This window comes from Excalfactoria chinensis, chromosome 3, assembly GCF_039878825.1.
Source record: "Excalfactoria chinensis isolate bCotChi1 chromosome 3, bCotChi1.hap2, whole genome shotgun sequence".
NCBI lineage: Eukaryota > Metazoa > Chordata > Aves > Galliformes > Phasianidae > Excalfactoria > Excalfactoria chinensis.
Genome location: NC_092827.1, coordinates 5,754,031 through 5,770,321, shown reverse-complemented (window position 1 = coordinate 5,770,321; position 16,291 = coordinate 5,754,031). Strand labels below are relative to the sequence as shown.

Sequence of the window (16,291 nt, the reverse complement as noted above, 5' to 3'; positions counted from 1 at the left end):
TGTCCCCATGTCACGTTCCCATCTGTGTCCCCATGTCCCCCCCGCTCTGTGTCCTTCCATCCCCACATCCTTGTGCCCGTGTCCCCATATCCCCACATCACGTTTGTCTCCTCACATGTCCCTGTGTTCCCATACCCCCATCCCTGTGTCTCCATCGTCCCCATCTCCCCCCCCCTCCTCTATGTCCCTCCATCCCCACATCCTTGTGTCTCCGTGTCCCACGTCCCTGTGTCCCCACACTCCCATGTCCCCATGTCCCTGTATCCCCACCTTCCTGTGCTCCCGTGTCCCCATCCCTGTGTCTCCATCGTCCCCATGTCACATTCCCATTTGCGTCCCCATGTCCCCTTGCTCTGTGTCCCTACATCCCCGTGTCCCCATCTCCATGTCCCCGTGTCCCCATGTCTTCATTTCCAAGCCCCCATCTCCCCACCTCCCTGCGTCCCCATGCCATATCCCCATTGGCGTCCCCATGACCCCACCTCCATGTCCCCACATCCCCATGTCCCCACATCCCCATGTCCCCACCTCCATGTCCCCACATCCCCGTATTCCCATCCCACGTCCCTATTTGCCGCCCCTCCGTCCCCCTCCCATCAAACAAGGCTGCGGTGAGAACAGTTTTTAATGCGCGACGGGAGCGAACCCCCCCCTCGCCTACGGGGACATCTACGGGGACAAAGTGCACGAAGCCACATTTCACATCTCACACTACCCCGGGGGAAGGAAGGGGGGGGGGGGGGGAAGGGGGCAGGGGGCAGGGGCGGCCCCATAGCACCATGGTGTGTGTGTGTAGGGGGGTTGGGGAGGAGCTGGGGGGCGTTGGGGGGGGTGTTTTTGGGGGGGGGTCCCTTCGGTGTGTCCCCTCCCGCTATCGACACGAACCATTATTGGGGGCATTTCCACGCGATGCACAAAGGAGGCAAAAAAATGCTCACTGATCCAAACCCGACGTGCAAACAGAAAAGGGACGGGAAAGGGGACGGGGGATGGGGGGCCCTCCTCCTGCCACCCCCCAACCACCCCCACTCCTCTCAGCCCCGGCTCCATCTCTGGGGCTCGAAGCCACAGCCCTACGGCACAGCTCCAGGGGGTCCCCCCCCCCATCCACCGGGGCACCCCCACGGGAGGGGCCACGTCTCGGCTGAGCCGGGGGCTCGGGGCGTGGGGGGGCCCCGCCGGAGGGCTGCCTGCATCCTCACTTGGGGGGCAGCCCCTCGGCGTTACCAAATGCCGCTCGATCGCCCTCCGGGGGGGGCGAGGATCCGGGCCGAGGCGCGTTTGGGGACGTGATCATCGATCTGCGAACCTGCGGGGGGGGACAGACGGACGGACACGGGGATGGGTGGACGGGACCCGCAGCGCAGCCTCCCCCCCAACCCAGCACCACTCCAACACCATGGGAGCGTGGGATGGGGATGGGAATGGGATGAGGGTGGGCTCAGCCCCTGCCCGGCCCAGGAGGAGCTGTGGGTGCTGCATACAGAGGAGGGGGGATGGGGGAAGGATGTAGGGGGCGCATGGGGGGGTACATTGGGACAGCTGGGGAGCACCGGGATGCACTGCGATGCTCAGGGCTGTACTGGGTTCTGTGATGCTCCGAATTTGTGGGGTGGCTGGGGAGGTACTGGGAAGCCCAGATCACTCCTGGGGTGCCCTGGGGGTGCCGGGTCCCTCTTACCGGACAGGCTGAAGCTGGACTCGTGCAGGTCCCTCATGCCCCCGTGGCGCGTGGCGGGCCGGGTGGGCGTATCGGCCAGGGGCGTCCCCGTCTCTTTTTTCCCCGCGTGGACCACTGCTGCCACGTCCCCCAGGTACGGGCTGCGGTCCACGGGCCTCGGCTTTAAGCTCTGCCGGGAGATCGGGTTGGAGGGGGAGAAGCACAGAGCAGGGGGGGGAGGGGGAAGCTGTGAGCTGAGCCCGTCTGGGGGGGCTATGGGGTGGGTGCGGGGTTATGGGGTGAGCGTAGGGCTGGGGGTGGCTGTGGGGCTGCGGGCAGTGGGGTGGGTGTGGGGATGTGGGGTGGGCGTGGGGTTGTGGGGTCTCCCTGCAGCCATGGGGTGGGCATGAGGTGCCCCTCAGTGTGGGATGGAGACGGGGGGGTGGTCTGTGGTATATGAGGAGGAGGTGGATGGCCCGTGCCCCCCCTCAGAGCAACACCAACCCGCGTCCCCCAGCAATGGTTTGGATGCCGTGGTGGGGGGACACATCAGGGAGGGGGATGGGGATGGACATGGGGGTGCGGATGGAGATGAAGGTGGGGATGGGTCTGTGTCATCCAGGCCACTGCTGCCCGCCCGTCCCCGTGCCGCACACCTTCTCACGCTGCACCAGCTTCTTGTACACGCAGTCGGGGAAGGAGCGCAGCGGGCAGAAGCGCCCGGTTCCCTCGGCGCACATGAAGACTCCGTTCTCATACACCACGCGCCCGCGGCTGATGGTGACCAGCGGCACGCCGTGGCAGCGCATGTTCTCGTACAGGTTGACGTCCCCTCCCTGCACTTGGGTGCTGGCTGAGATGGTCCTGGTGGGTGAGAAGCGGGGTGCTGAGCGTTGCCCTGCGGCTGCCATCCGTGCCGCTGCGCCCCACACCGACCTGGTGGCCTCGGGGTCCCACACCACCACGTCGGCGTCGGCGCCGGGCACGATGCGACCCTTGCGCGGGTACAGGTTGTGCAGCTTGGCCGCGTTGGAGCTGGTGACGGCCACGAAGCGGTTCTCGTCCATTTTGCCCCCCACCTGCGGGGTGGGAGCGGGGTGAGGACGTCCCTCCCCCCGAGGCTGGGGCTCAGCGTCACCCCTATAGGGCCGCAGCCACCGCACGCACCACGCCGCGCTCCCAGATGATGTTCATGCGGTCCTGCACCCCGCTGACGCCGTGCGGGATCTTGGTGAAGTCCTCGCGGCCCATCGCCTTCTGCTTGGCGCTGAACGGGCGGTGATCCGAGGCCACCACGTTCAGGGTGTCACTGCGGGGAATGGGGATGGCGGGGCTGGGGGTCATCGCTGGTTTTGGGGGGGAGGCATGGGGAGGAGGGGTTCTGTGCAATGGGGCGCTCAGGAGTGGTGTAGAGGGGTGGCTGGAGAGCTGTGGGCTCGGAGGAGGGGACATCCATGCATTGAGTTGCTCGGAGAGTGGGGCTTCCATGCAGTAGTGTGCTCAGGACCCATGGAGGGGGGTGCTTGGGGAGCTGGGCACCCACGCAATGGGATGCCTGGTGAGCAGGGTGCTTGGGGAGTGGGGTGCTCAAGGATAGGGATACTCACACATTGAGGTGCTCGGGGATTGGGGCTTCCATGCAGTGGGGTGCTCAGGACCCATGGAGCAGGGTGCCTGGGGAGTTGGGCACCCACATAGTGGGGTCCTTGAGGAGTGGGACACTCATGCAGCGGGGTGCTTGGAGAGTCAGGTGCTTGTGAACTGAGATACCCATGCATTGAGGTGCTCAGGGAGTGGGGCCTCCATACAATGGGGTGCTCAGGAACCATGGAGTAGGGTGCTTGGGGAGCTGGGCACCCATGCAGGGGGGGCTGATGGGTGTGGGACACTCGAGCAATGGAGTTCTTGGGGAGGGGGACACTCATGCAGCAGGATGCTTGGAGAGTTGGGTGCCTGGGGTGCTGGGCACTTGTGCAGTAGGATGTTTGGGGAGTGGGGTGCTCGGGGGGCGGGGTGCCCATACAGTGGGGTGCTCAGCAGTGGGACAGCCATGGAGCAGGGTGTTTGGGCATCAGGGCACCAAGGGGCTGGGGATGGGGTTGGGGCGCCCCGAGGTAGCCGGGTGGGGGTACCCAGGTGGGGGTACCTGGCAAGCAGGCTGAGGAGGTGAGCGGAGGTGTTGGTGTCGAGGCGCAGCGGGGGCACGGTGACGTAGGCGGCGGCGTGGAACCAGTCCTGGTGGTAGTAGTGCAGCCCCGTCAGCGTGGCATGCGCCGTCGTCGTCTCGGCGTACACCGCCTTCCCTGCAGGAGGGGCACGGGGTGGGGATGCGGACCACGTGCCCACGCAGGTGCCCACGTCCCCACGCACATCCCCGCAGCCCCCCTTGGCGTACCCTGCATCTTGGCGGCCGCGATGACGTCCCCCGCCGCCATGCTGGAGACGTTGACCAGGTAGACGGGGCAGTGCGTCTGCGGGCAGTGCCGCCATGGGGTGACACGGGGACACGGAGACCCCCGGGTCGGGGGCACCACCCGCAGCCCCCCCGGCACACAGCACTCACCCTGTTGGCGATGGTGATGGCGCGGTGCGTGGCCTCCGCCTCCAGCTGTGGGGAGAGGGAGCAAGGTATGGCACCAAGAGGGGGGCAACGGGGGCAGGGAATGGAGCGGGGACAGCCTCTGCCCCCCCCCGTCCCTGCACCCACCTCCTCAGGCCGGCTGATCTCGATGCCCTCAGGCCCGGTGATGCCCAGCTCCAGTGCTTCCTTCGCTCCCTGCGGGGCACAGCGCAGCGCTGCGGTGTCACCCTGTCACTGTGCCCCCCCCATCCCTGCAGCCCCTCGCCCACCTCAGCCACCAGGTCCCCATTCTCAGCGTGCACGCGGGCGATGGCCCCGATGTCCCGGCAGGCACGCAGGGCCTGGTACAGCTCCCCATCCCGCAGCATGTACAGCTCCTTGTAGGCCAGGAACATCTGGAAGGAGTTCACTCCCTTCTCCCTCACCAGCGTCTCCATCTCTGCCTTCACCTGCAGTGGGGGCACAGCGGCTGCGGGCACCACCGTATGGAGCGGGGCCCACACGTCACCCCGTGGGAGGGGGGCAGAGTGTCTCTGGGGCACACGGAGCTATGGGGTGCATGCAATGGGGATCCATAGCTGGGGGTGCAGCTGGGCACACAGCGGTGCCATGGTGCGCTATGGATCAGGCACAGACAGGCACACGGGAGGCTCAGTGGGGAGGAGGATCCCACCCACCCACCCCATGGGGGGGGGGTCACCCACCTGCGGCGCCCACCAGGTGACGCCCACGTGCAGGGCGTAGTCGCAGCACACCTGGGGGTCTGCCAGAGCCCGGCACCGCTCGAAGGCGTCCACCAGCGAGCGCTCCTTGGCGGGCAGCACGTGGCCCAGCACCATCGTCGTGCCCCCCACCAGCGCCGCCTGCGGGAACAACGGTGGGGAGCTGGTGGGGCGATGGCCCCGTGTCACCCCGCAGAGCTAAGCCACAAAGCCACAAAGCTGCTTTGGCGGTGGCACCGCGCCGGGTGTCACCGCTGTCATTGTGTGCGCTGCAGGGATGGGGACGGGGACAGACGGTGCTGCCCCGCACAATGGAGCTCTGTGCAGGGGATGGGGATGGGGCTGTGCTGGGAGGAGAGGGGCTGGGGGTGGGACCCATGGAACAGCTGAGATTTATGGCATGGGTGGAATCTACAGCAAGGCTGGGACCCACGGCATGGCTGGGACCCACGGCATGGCACTTCTGGGACCCACAGCATGACTGGGACCTACAGCATGACTGGGACCTGTGACACAAATGGGACCCATGGCATGGCCAGGACCCACAGCGTGGCACAACTGGGACCCACAGCATGCCTGGTACTTGTGGCATAACTGAGACCCACAGGACATAGGGCTAGGAGCCAGGGCATGACCAAGACCTACAACACAGCCAGGTGCTAGATCCAGTAGTGACATCCATGGGGCTATGATCCATATGGCTCTAACTCAACCCCCCCAACCCCACTCTACACCCTTCATCCCCACGGTGCAGCCCACCTTCGTGCCGTGGTAGAAGTCATCGAGGCAGGTGGCGTTCATGAAGGTCTGGTGGAAGTGGGTGCTGGTGTCGATGCCGCCGGGGATGACCAGCTTCCCGCTGGCGTCGATCACTTTGGCACCGCCGGGGATCATCAGCTCGCGCCCCACTTGCTGGATGATGCCGTTCTCGATGTAGACGTCGGCCTCCATGGAGCAGTCGTCGTTCACCACCTTCCCCCCCTTGATCAGGATCCGCACCGAGGCCGCGTTGGCGAGCATGGTGCTGCGGGCACGGCGTGGGGCAGCGGGGTGCCACGGGGGTCAATGGGGCGCTCTGTAGGGCCGGCACCACCCGCATGCAGCCCCACGCTAAGCCCATAACCCACAGCCCCACGTGCAATGGGGCGACTCTGCCTCCTGCCACGGGGACGCAGCAGCTGAGCATCCCAGCACCGTGGCTCGGGCAGCTGCCCGGGGTGGGGCCGCGGGTCCGACCCACACCCCGTAACACCGGGAATGTCATTACCCACATAGCAGCACTGCTCCAGCCCCGCACCGTGGGGACGGAGAGTCAGAGCCCCACGGGGCCAGACCCAGAGGGGCAGACCCAGAGGGGAAGACCCATAGAGACAGACCCATAGAGACAGATCCATAGGGGCAGACCCATAGGGGCAGACCCAGAGGGGCAGACCCAGAGGGGAAGACCCATAGAGACAGACCCATAGAGACAGATCCATAGGGGCAGACCCAGAGGGGCAGACCCTCGCGGCGCGGGGATGAATGGGGACGTGGGGACGGCTCGGGGCGGCTGTTGCGTGGCAGCCCGGAGATGAAAGAGACAACGGTGACGGATTTGGGGCGTCGTGGAGCGGCACCGCCCTGCAGCAGCACGGCGCGATGGGGCCGACCCACGGGGAGCGCCGGGATCCGACCCGCTGGGGGGGAAGGGGGCGGCGGGGCGGGCGAGACGCGCGTGGGCTCCACGGAGCGCGGCCCCGAACGCCGCTCGGCCCCGAACCCATCTCCCCATCGGCCGCCCCGACTCCCACCGCGGTCCCCTACAGACCCGACGGGCACCGCCCGCATCCCCCCCCCCCCCCCACCAACCCGCATCCCCGCAGCGGTTCCCGCCCCGCACCCCGCGCACCTCCCGGCCCCAAATCCCACGCGGCCCCGCCCGCCCCCCCCCCACCTCCCCGCTTTGTGCCGCGGCCCCGCGGAGGACAAAGGCGGCGGCGCTGCGGCCACGCCCGTAGTGTCTCCATCCGCTCCGGTACCGCCGCCGCTCCCCGCCCCCCCCCCCCGGTACCGCCCCGCACACAAAGCCCCATTGTTCCCCGCCCTATCGCGATACCCCGCGCCCACCCTCGGTCCCGTCGCGACGCGGCCACCCGAGGGAAGAGGTGAACGCGGAGGTGACCCCGGGGCATATCGCGACAGCCCGTCCCCATCGCGATACGCGCACCTGTCGCGATCGGGACCGGCCTATCGCGATACGGGAGAGACCAACGGGGCCCGGCGGGAGCAGACGTGCCATTTCCCACCGAATCCCGTCGTATCCCATAGCGGCACCCCGGCCATCCCATAATAACACCGCGTTCCCCCGCCGCTCCCGCCGCTCCCTCCCGTACCTCCGTTATCCGCTCCGCTCCGCTCCCGCCGCACCCTCCGCTCCGCTCCGCTATCCCCACAAGCCACGCCCTCGGGGGCGGGGCCCGACGAACGTTCGTCCAATCGTTGCCCTCGTTTCCCGTTTGTGGGCGGGGCTTTCTGATGGGCAGGTGTAATGGGCGGGGCCTGGAGGTGAGACCACGCCCACCCGGCGGCACCTGTCGTTGCCGTGGGGACGGCACCGAGGGCCCCGCCCGCAGGACCCTACGTGAAATGCCATTGGCTGATGGCAGCGCCCCGAGGAATCCCATTGGCTGGTCACGGCTCTCCGGGTATCTCATTGGCTGAGCTCAGCCCCCCAGTGGTCACCCCGCCCCGGAAGGCCCAATGGCTTTGCACCATAGACATACCCTACAGAACCTGTAGATCTCCTATAGACCCTATATACCGTATAGTCCTCTATAATCCCCCGCAGCTCCCTATAGCCCCCTATAGCTCTCTATAGTTCCATATAGACTCCTATATACCCTATAAACCTACACTGATCCTATAGACCCTATCGACCCTATAAACTCTATTGCCCCCCGTAGACCCTACAGTCCCCTATGACACCCTGTACATCCCCTATACCTCCCTATAGCCTCCATAACCCTTATAGATCCTCTGCGCAACCCCTACAACCCCTGTAGACCTTGATAGCTCCCTACAGCCCCCCACAGAGCCTGTAGTTCCCCGTAGAGTCCCCTGTAGACCCTATAGAGGCAGGTGCTGTGCCAGGGGGTTTCTGACCCACAGCTTGTGGGGAGAAAGTGCAAGGCCCCACAGCCTTGTGCTGCAAGAGCAGAGCTCTGACATACGCTTCTCATCTCCCATTAGGACCCCATAGGTTATTGGGATCCCAACATCCACTGAGGTCCTTGTCACCCACTGGAAATCCCATCACCTACACTGACCTCACCATCCATTGGGATTTCGTCATCTACAGAGACCTCGCCACCTACTGAGAATGCCATCGCCCATGGAGGTCTCCATAACCCATTGGAATCCCGTAATCAGTTGGGATACCAGCACCCATTGAAGTCCCATCACACACTTAGGTCCCACCATCCATTGGGACCCGACCACCCATTGGGACTCCACCGCTCATTGGGATCTCATTGAGATTCCAGCATCCACAGGGATCCCATCACCCACTGAGATCCCATCACCCACTGAGATCCCATCACCCACTGAGATCCCATCACCTACTGAGGTCCTCGTCATCCACTGAGATCCAATCAGCAATGGGATCATTAGATACTACCCAATCGCACCCCATCACTTGTTGTCCACTGAGGTCTCCCTCGCTTATTATGGTCTCCATCACTTACTAGGATCCTGTCACCCATTGGGACCCCATCACCCATTGAAGTTCTCCATCACCCATCTGGATCCCATCATCCGCTGAAGTCCCATTACCCATTGAGGTATCCATTGCTTATTGAGATCCCATCATCCACTGGGACCCTGCCACCCACTGGAACCCCATCACCTGCTGGGGCCCTATCACCAAAGTGTATGTCACTACTTAATTGGACCCACTGAGACTCCACTTCCCATGGGAATCTATCACCCACTAACAGCCTGCCACTTATTGGGACCTCACTATCCAATGGCAATATATTACCTACTGATCATCCATAGGGCCCCACCACCCACTGGGACCTCATCACCCATGGGGATCCCATCATCTATTGAGGTTTCCATCACCCACTGGGATCACATAGTCCACTGGGATTCCATCACCCATTAGAACCCCATCACCCATTGAGATCCCATCACCTACTGAGACCCTACCATCCAGTGGGATTTCATCACCCACTGAGGTTTCTATCACCCACTGGAACCCCATCAGCCACCAAGATCCCCTATTGGGGGACCCAATAGGACCCCATCACCCACTGAGATCTCCATCGCTCATTGTATTCCAGCCACCCACTGGGATCCTGTCACTCAGTGGGACCCCACTGTCAACAGGGTTGCCACTAACTCAATATGATCCCATGACCCTTTGAGAACCCAGAACCCACTGTGGTTTTCATCATTCACTGAGGTCCCATCACTGACTAGGATCCCTTCACCCATTCAGGCCCCATCACCAATGGGAGTGCCACCACCCTCTGAGATCCCATCCCATCACACCATTGGGATCCCACTAAGTAATGGGATCCCATCACCCACTGAGGTCTCCATCATTGAGGTGCCATCACCCATTGGGACCCCATAACCAACAGGAACACCACAACTTATGGAGGCCCCATCACCCACTGGGATTCCACCACCCACACCCATCACACACTGGGATCCCATTACCCACTGAGATCCCATCACCCCATTGGGATCCCACTGTGTAGTGGGATCCCACTGAGGTCTCCATCACTCACTGAGGTCCCTCATCACCCACTGGGATCCTATCACCCATTTGGACACCACCACTAATGGGAATGCCTCTACGCACTGGCACCCCATCATGCATTGGGATCCCATTACCTGTTGAGATCTCCATCACTCATTGAAATCCACCATCACCCATTGGTACCCATCACCAACAGGAACAACACAACTTACTGAGACCCCATCACCCACTGGGATCCCACTACCCACACCCACTGAGGTCTGCGTCACCCAAAGGGACCTCATCACCTGTGGTAATACCATTACCCATTGGGATCCCATCACTCATTGGGATCCTATTACTTGTTGAGATCTCCATCACCCACTGAGCTCCCATCACCCATTGAGGTCCCACTACACATTGGGACCTCATCACCCATTGGGATCTCACCACCCACACCCACTGATTTCTCCATCAACCATTAGGACGCCATCACCCACTGGGATCCCATTATCCACTGTGATCTTCATTACTTGTTGAGGTTTCCCCATCACCCATTGGGTCCCCATCACCAACAGGAACACCAATACTCATTGGGACCCCATCATCTATTGGGATCCCACCACCCACACCCATTGAGGTCTCCATCACGCATTGGGACCCCATCACCCATTGGGACCTCATCACCCATTGAGCCTCCATCACTCATTGTGGTCCCCCATCACCCATTTGGACCCCATCACCAATGTGATTGCCACTACCCATTGGGACCCCATCACCCATTGGGATCTCACCACCCACACCCACTGAAGTCTCCATCAACCACTGGGACCTCATCACCCATTGAGGTTTCCATCATTCATTGTGGTTCCCCATCTCCCGTTTGGACCCAATCACCAATGCGAGTGCAACTACCCATTGGGACCCCGTCACCCATTGGGATCTTCATTACTCATTGAGGTTCCCCCATCACCCATTGGGATCTTCATTACTCATTGAGGTTCCCCCATCACCCATTGGGTCCCCATCACCAGCAGGAACACCACTACTCATTGGGACCCCATCACCCATTGGGATCCCACCACCCACACCCACTGAGGTCTCCATTAAGCATTGGGATCCCATCACCCATTTGGATCCCACCACCCACACCTAGTGATTTCTCCATCACCCATTGGTATCTTCATTACTCATCGAGGTTCCCCCATCACCATTGGGTCCCCATCACCAACAGAAACACCACTACTAATTGGGACTCCATCATCCATTGGGATCCCACCACCCACACGCACCAAGGTCTCCATTAAGCATTGGGATCCCATCACCCATTGGGACCTCATCACCCACTGAGGTCTCCATCACTCATTGTTGGTCCCCTATCACCCATTTGGACCTCATCATCAACGTGAGTACCACTACCCATTAGGACCCCATCACCCACTGGGATCCCGCTACCCACAGCCACTGATTTCTCCATCATCCATTGTGATCTTTGTTACTCATTCAGGTTCCCCCATCACCATTGGGTCCCCATTACCAACAGGAACACCAGGACACATTGGGACCCCATCACCCATTGGGATCCCGCCACCCACACCCACTGATTTCTCCATCACCCACTGGGATCTTCATTACTCACTGAGGTTCCCCCATCACCATTGGGTCCCCATCACCAACAGGAACACCAGGACACATTGGGACCCCATCACCCATTGGGATCCCGCCACCCACACCCACTGATTTCTCCATCACCCACTGGGATCTTCATTACTCACTGAGGTTCCCCCATCACCATTGGGTCCCCATCACCAACAGGAACACCACTACTAATTGGGAACCCATCATCTATTGGGATCCCACCACCCAATGAGGTCTCCATCACGCATTGGGATCCCATCACCCATTGAGCCTCCATCACTCATTGTGGTCCCCCATCACCCATTTGGACCCCATTATCAATGTGAGTACCACTATCCATTGGGACCCCATCACCCATTGGGATCCCACCACCCACAGCCACTGATTTCTCCATCAACCATTGGGACGCCATCACCCACTGGGATCCCATTATCCACTGTGATCTTCATTACTCATTGAGGTTCCCCTATCACCCATTGGGTCCCCATCACCAACAGGAACAACACAACTTACTGAGACCCCATCACCCACTGGGATACCACCACCCACACCCATTGAGGTCTCCATCACGCATTGGGACCCCATCACCCATTGGGACCCATCACCCATTGAACCTCCATCACTCATTGTGGTCCCCCATCACCCATTTGGACCCCATCACCAATGTGATTGCCACTACCCATTGGGACCCCATCACCCATTGGGATCTCACCACCCACACCCACTGATTTCTCCATCATCCATTGTGATCTTCATTACTCATTGGGGTTCCCCCTCCACCATTGGGTCCCCATCACCAAGAGGAACACCACGACATATTGGGACCCCATCACCCATTGGGATCCCACCACCTGCACCCACTGAGGTCTCTACCACCCATTGGGATGCCATCACCCACTTGGATCCCATCACCGAGATCTCTACCGCCCACTGAGATCCCACCACCCATTGAAACCCCACCACCTATTAAGCTCTCCATCACCAATGGGACCCCACACCCAATGGGCCGCATCCCACCAGCGCCACAGGAAACCACGCGGAGACCGATTTTTCTTTTTTTTTTCCTCTTTTTTTTTCTCCTTTTTTTTTTTTTTTTTGTCTTTTTTTTGTTTGTTTGTTTTTGTTGGTTTTTTTTTGTGGATTTTTTTTTTTCTTTTTTTTTTTTGCACAAAAACAGTACATTTATTCAAGTGTTCTCCAGCACAAGTACATTAGAAAGGAGCTCGTCTTTTATGGTAATTCTTCTGGGCACCAGAGAAAATAAAATAAAAAAGCGGATGGGATGGGAGCGGGACGGACAGACTTCCTACACCTGCTGCACGCATTTGACCTCTTAATTAGTTCAGAACAGCAATGTCACGAGCAATACTCACACAGATACAACAGAGCGCCGGGCAGCGGCCGCGGGCGAACCGTACGGTGAAATGTACACAGCTCCCGGCAATAAATAGAGAAGCGACCCTAACATAAAAAAAAAAAAAAAAGCCAACAATAACAAAAAGAAAAAAAAAAAAAAAGAAAAACAACCCAAAAATTCCGAAAAAAAAAAAAAAATAAAAAAACAAACCCAAAAAAACCCTCCCCCCCAAAAAACCTGGAACAACAACAACAACGACGAAAAAAAAAACCAACCCCAAAACAACGCAAAAACAAAAGGAACGAACCGAGAGAGAGAAAGAGAGAGAGAGAAAGAGAGAGAAGAGAGGAGGATGAGGAGGAGGAGGAAGGGCGCGGGGCGGAATGTGGCGCGGGCGGCGGCGCCCGCCGGAGGAGCGGTCCCAACTCGACGCGGCGATCCCTCGTGGTGAGCACACGGCGCGGCACACAACTGCGGCGCTGCGGCGGCTTCCACGGCGCGGGGCGGAAACACGCGAGCGCGGCTGGCTTCAAGTACAAAGTTACAACGCAAAGTTACAACGCCTTGTGGTTTGCTTTTTTTTCCCCTCTTTTTCTCTTTTTTTTTTTCCCCCATATTTTTTTTCTTTCTTCTTTTTTTTTTCTATTTTCCTTTTTTGTTTTTATTCCTCTCATTTTTTTTTTCCCCTCTCATTCATTCCTTTCTCCCGTTGCTTTTGTTGTTTTTTCCCCTCCATCTTTTATTATTATTTTTTTTTATCCACGGTTTTCTTTTTTTTTTTGTCTTTTCCTTTTTTTTTTTTTTTTTTTTTTTCCATAATAATATATCAGAGTAAAATTATAGTGCTCTTTGAAACTCCACTACGAGAAAACGAAACAAACAGTCATTGTCTGGACAGCAGACTTAAGTTAACAATATATATTCTTAATAAAATGTTTTAGCACCGTGTTTGTTTGTCACCTATCCCTCGGCGGATCTTAAGGAATTTAGGTTTCTTTTTTTTTTAATTCTTTTTTTTTTTTAATTTTTTTTATTCTTTTTTTTTTATTTTTGATTTTTTTTTATTTTTTCTTTTTTTTTTTTCTTTTTTTCTTTTTTTTTTTTTTTTTTTTCCTTAAACCTAGGGCTGTGCAACAAAAGGTGTCTGTTTGTCTTTTAAAAAAAAGCTGTAGGTCGGGGACGTTAAAAACGGAACTCTTTCCCCAAGCATCCCCCATAGTGGGGGCCGCTGCCGCGGGTGCCTTCCAGTTGTGCTGCAATGGAGGAGCTGCTGCTTCCCTGTGCTGCATTGCAATGCGTGCTGCAGGCCTGTGCATCGCTTGCTCTGGAGCTGCAGGGCCGTGAAGGACCTGCATAGTTTGCACCCTACACTGCAGGGCCGTGCGCAGCTTGCACCAGGCGTTGCAGCGCTGTGCACAACCCGCAAGCAGTGCTGCAGGGCTGTGCAAAGCGTGCACCCTCTGCTGCTGGGCCATGCAGGGCCTGCAACTTGTGCTGCAAGGCCGTGCAAAGTTTGGAGCCTACGCTGCAGGGCTATGCACTGCTCTGCACCTGGTGTCACAGGACCATGCACAACTGGCAAACAGCGCTGCAGCACCACGCAAAGTTTGCACCTAATGCTGCCGGGCTATGCCAGGTTTGCGTCTGGTGCTGCAGGGCTGTGCAGGACCTGCAATCACTGCTGCAGGACCCTGCAAAATTGGCACCCTATGCTGCAGGGCCATGCACAGCTTGCACCTGGTGCTGCAGTGCAACGCGGGATGGACAAGCAGTGCTTACAGGGCCATGCAAGGTTTGCACCCTGTGCTGCAGGGCTGTGCAGGGTTTGCACTCAGTGCTTTAGGATTTGCACCCAACATTGCAGAGTGGCACAGGATTTGCACCCAGCACTGCAGGGTCATGAGGGCTTTGCAGCCATGCTGCAGCACGCACCGTGCAGGCCCTGCACCCAGCACCACACAGGACCCACAGCACTGCCCCCTCCTAGCACCATGGGGACCCCCTGCCCCAAGCACCTCTCCAAGCACCCTGCAACGCCGCCGGCTGGCTCGCTGCGCATTAGCCAGCACCCTGCACCGAGCTGCCGGCGGCGGTGGTGGCATGGGGGGACCGGGGGTGTCCAGGCCCCCGCCCTGCACACGGGACCCCCCCTTTCACAGTTACAGGAAGAGACGGCAACGGGGCCCCCCCGTGCCTTAGCACCAGTCCCTGCGCTCTCCCCGCGCACCGCAACCGAACCCCGAGCGCTGAGCACCATCCGCACCGCAGCACCACTGAATGCACCCGGCTCCGGAACTCTGCCACCAGGCTGTTGTCCTCGCCACTGTCACTGCCACTGTGACTGTCACCACGACCATCACCATCATCATGACCGTCACAGCCACCATCACCATGACCATCATCACAACTGTCACGATGACCACGACCACCAGCGTGATCATGACTACAACCATGACTATTGCTGTCACCATCACTGTTACCATGACCCATCAACAAGTTCTTGACCATCACCATGATCGTCATTATCCCCCTGACCAACACCAGGACTGTCTCCGACATGACGACTGTCACTGTGACCAAAACCATGACCACAACGGTGATCACGGTAATCACTGTCATCAGGATTACCACCATCAGCATGACCATCACTGTGACTGTTATTGTCACCATGACCATCGATCACCATGACTGCCACCAAGACCATGACCATCACCATGAACGTCACCATCTTTGTCACCATGACTGTCACTGTGACCATAGCCATGATCATGGCCATAACTACCCATCACCACGACCATGATCACCACCAACACCATGACCATCACCATGACCATCATCATCTCTGTCATCGTGACTGCCACCGTGACCATAACCATGATCGTGACCCACCACTATGACTGTCACTGTCACCACAACCATGACGTTGACTGTTGCTGTCACTGTGACCATGACTGCCACCAAGAACATGACCGCCGCTGTCTCTGTCACCACGACCATGACCCACGACCACGATGGTCACCACCGCCATCACGCCACCGCAGCATCCCCACGCTCAGCACAGCACCGGCCGCCCCGCGCCCTCCTGCAGCTGCCACTGCCACGGGTGCACCATGGACACACCGTGGTGCCCACCAAAGGGACTGCTGGAGCCCATCGCTCCAAAAAAGACACCGGCACCGGGGTGGGCTCCAGCCCTGTCCCAACCCAGCGTTAGCACCAGGGTCCGAGCACCGTTCCGGCACCGCCTCCGCGCCAAAACCTCCGCCCGCTCGGGGCCACGTACACAGAACAGCACCAGTACGTCGGGCGGGACGGCGCCGCTTCCTTTTGGGACAGAAAAAGGTTATTGCATGAGTCGGGGTGGGGGCTCCCCCCCGGCCCCGCCGGCCCCCTCCACGCAGCTCCGGAAAGGCGCGGCGCGTAAGGCAACGTGGAAGCTGATGTCTCGACTCCCCCCGCTGTTTAAAAGCACCATTATGAAGTCGGGTTGTACAGTAGTAACAGTACCTTTTATATATATATATATCTATATCTCATATCTATCATATATATATAAACTGTAAACAAGAGGTAACAGCGGCTTCTAGGATTTGCTTTCTTCAAGGTT

General features: G+C 59.1%; 1 protein-coding gene across 3 annotated transcripts; it reads right to left on the bottom strand.

Moving 5' to 3' along the window:
- Positions 1-848: 848 nt before the first annotated feature.
- DPYSL5 (dihydropyrimidinase like 5) lies at positions 849-7,444 on the bottom strand. 3 transcript variants are annotated; one of them, XM_072333081.1, is made up of 13 exons: positions 7,336-7,444; positions 5,723-5,987; positions 4,946-5,104; positions 4,511-4,690; positions 4,368-4,436; positions 4,224-4,268; positions 4,056-4,131; positions 3,807-3,963; positions 2,828-2,969; positions 2,597-2,739; positions 2,317-2,524; positions 1,682-1,850; positions 849-1,309 (listed from the first exon to the last, which is right to left on the bottom strand). In XM_072333081.1, the coding sequence occupies exons 2-13, from the start codon at positions 5,981-5,983 to the stop codon at positions 1,224-1,226; spliced, it is 1,695 nt and encodes a 564-aa protein (XP_072189182.1). In that variant the 5' UTR covers positions 5,984-5,987; positions 7,336-7,444; the 3' UTR covers positions 849-1,223. The 3 variants fall into 3 exon arrangements, with proteins under 3 accessions (XP_072189182.1, XP_072189183.1, XP_072189184.1); XM_072333082.1 differs by lacking the exon at positions 7,336-7,444 and adding an exon at positions 7,170-7,315; XM_072333083.1 differs by lacking the exon at positions 1,682-1,850.
- Positions 7,445-16,291: the final 8,847 nt, after the last annotated feature.

Bases quoted from the DNA above. Each gene is read 5' to 3' on its own strand.
- DPYSL5 (XM_072333081.1), bottom strand. From the start codon at position 5,983: ATGCTCGCCAACGCGGCCTCGGTGCGGATCCTGATCAAGGGGGGGAAG. The intron at 5,105-5,722 runs GTGGGCTGCACC...TTGTTCCCGCAG, and splicing joins ACTTCTACCACGGCACGAAG to GCGGCGCTGGTGGGGGGCAC. The intron at 2,970-3,806 runs GTACCCCCACCT...CATTCCCCGCAG, and splicing joins CTCCTCAGCCTGCTTGCCAG to TGACACCCTGAACGTGGTGG.